General features: G+C 53.4%; 1 protein-coding gene across 1 annotated transcript in view; it reads left to right on the top strand.

Moving 5' to 3' along the window:
* The first annotated feature begins 1,928 nt into the window (after positions 1 to 1,928).
* Positions 1,929 to 7,500, top strand: part of mgat4b (alpha-1,3-mannosyl-glycoprotein 4-beta-N-acetylglucosaminyltransferase B) — an 89,404-nt gene continuing 83,832 nt past the window's right edge. The window contains exon 1 of the mRNA XM_034543970.1: positions 1,929 to 2,025. Coding sequence (XP_034399861.1) covers positions 1,929 to 2,025 — 97 coding nt within the window. The remainder of the gene's footprint in view (positions 2,026 to 7,500) is intronic.

Here is a 7,500-nt window from a genome sequence, read left to right as displayed (position 1 = left end):
GCCCGTCCTCCGGAGTAGGTCAGTCCTCCTGGTGGTCGTCCTCCGGCCGTCCTCCGGAGCAGGTCAGTCCTCCTGGTGGGCGTCCTCCGGCCCGTCCCCCGGACTTCTTCTGCCATGCTTTTGGTCCCGCCTCCGGCTCCCCTTCACCCACCCTGGGGGACTGTGTTGGGACGTCTGGAATCTGCCCCTTGAGGGGGGGGGGGGGGGGTTTATGTCAGGATCTGTAGTGTTGTCGTGTTTCCTGTTTTATTTTGAAGTCTTTGTCTCTCGTGTCCTCTGTTTCTCTGCACTTCCTGTCCCTGTGATTGTCTGCCCTGTCCCTGATTGTTTCCTCCTGTGTCCAATCACCTGCACCAGCCCTCTGTATTTAAGTCCTGTTGGTGTCGTTCCCCTTTGTCAGTTCGTCTTGTCTAGATCGTGGAAGATCTTGTGTGTTAGACTGGTTTGTTGGGTTTTGAATCCTGTGGAGCAATAAAGTTTCCTTTTCCAGTGTTGACAGCGTTTGGGTCCAGTTACCTGCAGCTGCGCACATAACATTTATTGAGCTTTTCATTTATTAACTTATTTATTAACCAATTTTAAAAATGGACCGAAGGACAATAAAAAGCACAGACGATAACACGTATAATCTGCGTAAAAAAGACGACTATTAAACTACTAATGAATGCATAAAGCTGGTTTACGTTATTACAAATGTTATAGCTCGTGGACGTATGATCACTGTCGTGAATTACGGAGGTTTTATTTAATTATCTTCTTCATAATAAAGTAAGTAACTTCATAACATCGTACATTAACGGTTATTTGCCGTTATTTTGACAGTTTTCCTTCATGACGTCTTTAGCGTCAATAATAAGGGGGCGGGGCTTAGCTTACAGCCAAGCGGAGACATGACACGTGATTGGTGGAGCCGACCTTTTATTTTACTTTTCATACACCAGATAATAACTTGACTTTAATTAAAAATAACAAAGCACAACAATCATTCGTTTTAATTGATTTTGAAGTCAGTTAATTAATCATGTTGTTCAAATAATTAATATTTATTTATCTTTAATTATTTAATTATTATTTTTCCCTCCATAAATGTTTCTTTGTAATCTGGTTTGATCCTCTCTCTCTTTCCCGATGTCTCTCCCTCCCTCTCTCTCTCTCCCTCTCTCTCTCTCTCTCTCTCTCCCTCTCTCTCTCCCTCTCTCCCCCTCTCTCTCTCTCTCCCCCTCTATCTCTCTCCCTCCCCCCTCTCTCTCTCCCTTTCTCTCTCTCCCCCCCACTCTCTCTCTCTCTCTCCCCCTCTCTCTCTCTCTCTCTCTCCCCCCCCTCTCTCTCTCTCTCTCTCTCCCTCCCCTCTCTCTCTCTCTCCCTCCCCTCTCTGTCTCTCTCTCTCCCTCCCCTCTATCTCTCTCTCTCCCTCCCCTCTCTGTCTCTCTCTCTCCTCTCTCTCTCTCCCTCCCCTCTCTCTCCCCTCTCTCTCTCTCCCCTCTCTCTCCCCTCTCTCTCTCCCCCCTCTCCCTCCCCCCCCTCAATCCCACCCCCCCCCCCTCTCTCTCTCCCCCTCTCTCCCTCCCCCCTCTCCCCCCCCCCTCTCCCCTCTCTCTCTCTCTCCCCCTCTCTCCCTCCCCCCTCTCCCTCCCCCCCCTCTCCCCTCTCTCTCTCTCTCCCCCTCTCTCCCTCCCCCCCCTCTCCCCTCTCTCTCTCTCTCCCCCTCTTCCCCCCCCCCTCTCTCTCTCTTCAGTGTCGCTGCTGCTGCTCAGACGGCAACAGCTCCGCCCGCCTCGCTCCTTGCCTCCCCGTCTCTGCCTCTCTTTCTACCTGCCTGCTCCTCCTCCTCCTCCTCCCTCTCCCCCCTCCCTCCCTCCCTCTCTCCCTCCCTCGCCAGTCCCTCTCCTCCCCCCTCTCGGTGCGGACATGCTCCCGGGGCTCCGGAGATGAGGCTCCGAAATGTCTCCTTCCTGACGGTCTTGTTGTTCGGGCTGTGCGGGCTGGTCTCCCTGTCCTGGTACACCGCCTTCAGCAGCTCCAGAGGTAAGACCCGGTCCCGGTGCGTCCCGGTGCGCGTGCGTGTGTGTGAGAGGAGCAGAGAGACGTTGCGTTTTGGATGTTGCAGAAAATAAAGACGTGATGGTGTTCAGATGGTCTGGAGGTGAAGGGAGCGCTCGGTTCGTGATGCATCACATGTCAGCTGAGAGGAGAGGGTCCACATGCGGGGGGCGGGGGGCGGGGGGGGGGGCAGACATATCAAGTGATGCTGGAGGGAAAGCTCCGCGTTAATGTGAAGGAGGGAGCGCTTGATTTTGTGATGCATTGCATGATAAGGAGAGAGGGGTTTGGAGGAGGTGGAGTGGGGAAGGTCGGTGGTGGAGGGAGCGCTTGATTTGAGAGTAGAGGGTCTAGACCGGAGGGGTTGGTTTGATTCCACTTTGTGCTTTTGATCAAATAAAAACAAACGCTCCTGTGAAGCGGAGCTCCACTTTATGAGGTCATCAGGGGAGCACTTGGTTTGTTGAGCAGCATATCCCTGCTCACAGGAGAGGAGACATGAAGGTTCGCTGAGTTTGTTGCAGAAAAAAACACAAGATATTGTGAAGCTCCGCCCTGAGATGGACTGGAGACCGGTCCAGGTGAACCCGGTCTAGGTGAGCCCGGTCCAGGTCTGTGTCCAGGTGAACCCGGTCCAGATGAGCCCGGTCCAGTTGAACCCCGTCCAGGTCTGTCCAGGTGAACCCGGTCTAGGTCTGTGTCCAGATGAATCCGGTCCAGGTGAACCCGGTCTAGGTGAACCCTGTCCAGGTGAAACCGGCCAGGTCTGTCCAGGTGAACCCTGTCCAGGTGAACCCCGTCCAGGTCTGTCCAGGTGAACCCGGTCTAGGTGAACCCCGTCCAGGTCTGTCCAGGTGAACCCGGTCCAGATGAGCCCGGTCCAGTTGAACCCGGTCCAGGTCTGTGAGGTAATTAAGGGAGCACTTGATTTGTGACATGCCAGCTTGGTGTCGAGATGAAAGTGGTGGAGAGGGGAGGGGTTTGTTTACTTTGTTGAGCTACAGGATAAAACGCACAAGACAAGTAATGAAGTGCTTGGTTTGCCCCACGTGACAGCTGAGGGGGGTGGGCAAGTCAAGAAGGGGGTGATTGAGGGGTGGGTTTGATTTTGTAGCCTCTCCACTGGGCAGCATCATGTTTTATGTGCATGAAGCTCCAGGTTCTGAGGTAATGAAGGGAGCACTTGGTTTGTGAGGCAGTGCATGCCAGTTGAGGGGGGGGGGAGATGTCTAAGAGGTGGGGTTGGTTTGATTTCGTTGCAGCTTTGATGAAACACGTTGCAGAAAAGGAAACTATCTAATGTTTGATTTAAGTATTCGGAGGAGCGCTTGGTTTGTGGATGTAAAGGGAGCGCTTGGTTTGTTTGATTTAGCACAGAAAAGCGTCTGTAGTTCTGATGGTTCACGAGGTAAACCAGGGGGCGCTTGGTTTTTGATGCACTGCGAGCCAACTGAGGAGAGAGGGGTGGTGCATAGTAAACTTCTGACTGATAATTGGATGGACAGCAGCTCCAGACGTGATGAAGGGAGCGCTTGGTTCATGGGGCTTGGAGGGAGGGTTGGGCTGTTGGAAAGGCGTAGAACGATGTGAGGATGTTAAAGAAAGTTTGGAGGGGGGGGGGGGGGGGAGTTAGCGTGTTCAGCTGGCACAGAGGGGAGAAGGGGAGTGCTTGGTTTGTGATGTGCAACAGGCCTGGTTGGGAGATTTGCTTTGTTTTGTTTCAGCGTTCAGCTTCTTTTTATTTTGTGTGTGAGAGAGAGTGAGAGAGAGATTTTTTTTGATTTTTAGAAAACCTTTATTTTACATAAAAAAACAAACAAACAAACAAACAGAACATTGCACTCACTTCAAAACCAAATCAAACAACAAAAACAACCAAAACCAACAAACGCAACGCTTCTGTCCGCTGGTGGTCCTGAGACCCCGTTTTAAATCCATCGTTTCAGTCCAGGTTTCTCCTCCTCTGGGCTGAGTCGCTCCTCAGGGTCGCGCCTGAGGGTCACTCCTCTGGGCTGCTCCTCCGTGCTGCTCCTCTGGGTCGCTCCTCCGTGCTGCTCCTCCGGGCTGCTCCTCTGGGTCGCTCCTCCGGGTCGCTCCTCCGGGCTGCTCCTCCGGGCTGCTCCTCCGGGCTGCTGCTCCGGGCTCCTCCTCCGTGCTGCTCCTCCAGGCTGCTCTTCTGGGTCGCTCCTACGGGCTGCTCCTCCGGGCTGCTCCTCTGAGCTGCTCCTCCGGGCTGCTCCTCCGGGCTGCTCCTCTGGGCTGCTCCTCCGGATCTCCGGCCTCCTGTGCTTGGCTGTCAGCCTCCTCCTTCAGCCCTTTATTCACCACTGTCCTGATCTTCTGAAGCCTATAAATCTCCTGGGGTGTAAACCCTCTCTTTGTCTTGTTCTTCATGTGAAGCCGGATAGATAGAATCAGCTTTGGCAGATCGGTGAAGTGCTTCTCCACTTCACACTTCCTATTTTTTGTGTCCTTGAGGAACCATTTCAGCCTGGCCAGACTATATTCCCTCAGAGAGTCACTTTCATCAGAGGACCCACTCTCTACCACAGAGTCCTCGTCCATACTGGACTCAGACTCATACCCTTTGCCCAAAGCTCCCTTTTTTTTGCGAGCCTTCCTCGTCCCCCCCGGCCTTCCTCTTCAGAGGATGAAGCTTCTCCTCACCCTCCTCCATTTCCACCTCACTTCCTCCTACCATGACCTGCCCACACTTTTCATTCCCTCCTCTTTCCTGCCCCCTACCCACCTCCACCTGTCCTCCAGTGCACCCCTGGCTGTCCTCCCGTATATGTGCTCCCCCCTGGGCCGCCCCTGCCCCCTCTTCTTCCACCTGCAGTACTACACCTGCCCTCTCCCCCTCCATTTCCTGGGCCACCTCAGCCCCTTCTTCTTCCTCTTCCTCCTCCTGTTGCTGACCCATCTCAGCCCCTTCTTCCTCTTCCTCCTCCTGCTGACCCATCTCAGCCCCTTCTGTGTTCACCTGCTTCCCTCCACTTCCCCGCTCTGTGGTCACCTGCTTCACCCCACCTGCCTCCTCCTGTTGCTGCTCCCGACCCCCCTCCGTGTCCTCTCCGTCTTTGGGGTCCCCCCTGGTGTCGTCCGGTCCACCAGCCTTCCTCCGAGGACAGGCCCTGCTCTGATGTCCTTCCCTCCCACAGTTAAAACACTTCATATTGTCAGTTTTTGCATAAATGATAAAAAGAGAGTTATCAGCTCTCACCGTGAAAGTGATGTCCAAGTCCTCGCTCCTGCCATGAAGCAGCATGAAGCATTGCCTCCTGTGCGACACCACGTGCTTTAGTAGTGGAGAGCTGCTCCCAGAGGACATCTTCCTCACCTGGGACGTGACCCTCCCGTGCTTCGACAGCTCCCCCACCAGTACCTCGTCCTTCACGAACGGCGGTACGTTCGCCACCGTCACCCTCACCTCCGCCGTGAACAGGGGAGAGACGGGGACGTGCATGTCGAACACCACGACCCCGCTCTCCACCAACGTGTTGACTTTAATGATGCTGTCCAGGAATATGACCACAGCCTTGTTCATCCGGGCAGCGGACTTCACGCTGCTGTAGCCCACCACCTCCCCCACCGCCAGGCTGCAGTCCTCCACCGAGCACGGGAACACCGGCATAAGCCGAATCCCGTGCCTGCGTGTTAGCCAACTCAAGTCCATCTCGGCGTGCTAACTCCTCTAGCACATCGCTAGCACTCCGCTAGCACATCGCTAGCCCGCCGCTAGCACTCCGCTAGCCCGCCGCTAGCCCGCCGTTAGCACGTCACTAGTGCGCGCCGGCGGCTCGCAAACACCCACCCTCAACCCACCAAACCCCCCCTCACACAGTACCCCACTCAACACCGACACATACACTGATCTACACTCACTACGAGACACACGGGAAAAAACACCGTCAACTCCGAACATGACGCTCTCCGCTCCCAACCTCCGACCTCACGCTCAGACAGAGAGAGAGAGAGTGTGTGAGAGACAGAGAGAGTGAGAGAGTGAGAGAGAGTGTGTGAGAGACAGAGAGAGTGAGAGAGAGTGTGTGTGAGAGAGTGAGAGAGAGAGTGTGTGTCTGTCTGTCTGGGGTGTGTTTGTGTGGTGGAGGTGTGTGTGTGTGTCAGAGAGAGAGTGTGAGAGAGTGAGAGTGTGTGTCTGTCTGTGTGGGGTGTGTTTGTGTGTGTGTGTGGGGGGGATGTGTGTGTGTGTGTTTTGAGCGCTGCAGGCTCAGCTGTCAGGTCCATGGGAGCGCTGGGTTTGAGGTAGTTGCAGCTGATGGTTTGTTTTGAATAATTTTCTGCTGCTGGAACAGAATTTTAAAGAAAAAAAGGAGCGCTTGTTTTGTGATTCATCACACAGCAGGGGAGCGCTGAGCAGCTGCTGGGGGGGACAGATGATGTCTGGAGCTCCAGTCTGAGGTGTGTGTTTGAGAGAGAGAGGGGGAGAGAGGGGGGGAGAGAGAGAGAGAGGGGGGAAAGAGAGGGGGAGAGAGAGAGGGGGGGGAAAGAGAGAGGGGGGAAAGAGAGAGGGGGGGAGAGGGAGAGAGAGAGAGGGGGGGGAAAGAGAGAGGGGGGAGAGGGGGGGAAAGGGGGGGGGGAAAAGAGAGAGGGGGGAAAGAGAGAGGGGGGGGAGAGAGGGGGGAAAAAGAGAGAGAGGGAGAGAGGGGGAGAGAGAGGGGGGAAAGAGAGGGGGGGGGGAGAGAGAGAGAGGGGGGGGGAAAGGGGCGCTTGGTTTTTGATGAATCACGCCCGGTGGGAGGGGTGGTGTTCATGTTTCTGTCTCTTCTAAAGGTTTGGAGGCTCGGCAGCTTCATGAAGGGAGTGCTTGTTTTCAGATGCAGCGCACACCAGTGGGGAGGAGATTGTTCATCCTTGATTTGGTTTCCTTTCTGGACGATGAAGTCCGCCCAGCTGATCATCATCTATTGATTATGGATCTGGTTTCATGAACTTTAAACCTGGAGGTCAAAGGTCGGGCCGGCATTAATCCATCGATGGTCAACAATGTTGACGATCAATCAAACAGTTCTGAGTTAATTATTAATCTGATCCACTGACGTTTCCTTTTCGGACGTTTTATGGACCAAACAATTAATCAGTTAATCAATTAATCAATTAATCAGTTTCATTAACATCTCTCATTCCAGATCCATGAATGTGTTTTAGTGTAATTGATTCTTGAGGGCGTTAGTACTACAGTAGAAAGGAGTACTCGTTAGTACTACAGTAGAAAGAAGGAGTACTCGTTAGTACTACAGTAAAAAGGAGTACTCGTTAGTACTACAGTAAAAAGAAGGAGTACTCGTTAGTACTACAGTAAAAAGAAGGAGTACTCGTTAGTACTACAGTAGAAAGAATGAATACTCGTTAGTACTACAGTAAAAAGGAGTACTCGTTAGTACTACAGTAGATAGAAGGAGTACTCGTTAGTACTACAGTAAAAAGAAGGAGTACTCG

This window comes from Cyclopterus lumpus, chromosome 10 (genome assembly GCF_009769545.1).
Source record: "Cyclopterus lumpus isolate fCycLum1 chromosome 10, fCycLum1.pri, whole genome shotgun sequence".
Lineage (NCBI taxonomy): Eukaryota > Metazoa > Chordata > Actinopteri > Perciformes > Cyclopteridae > Cyclopterus > Cyclopterus lumpus.
This window is presented reverse-complemented; position numbering and strand designations above follow the sequence as displayed.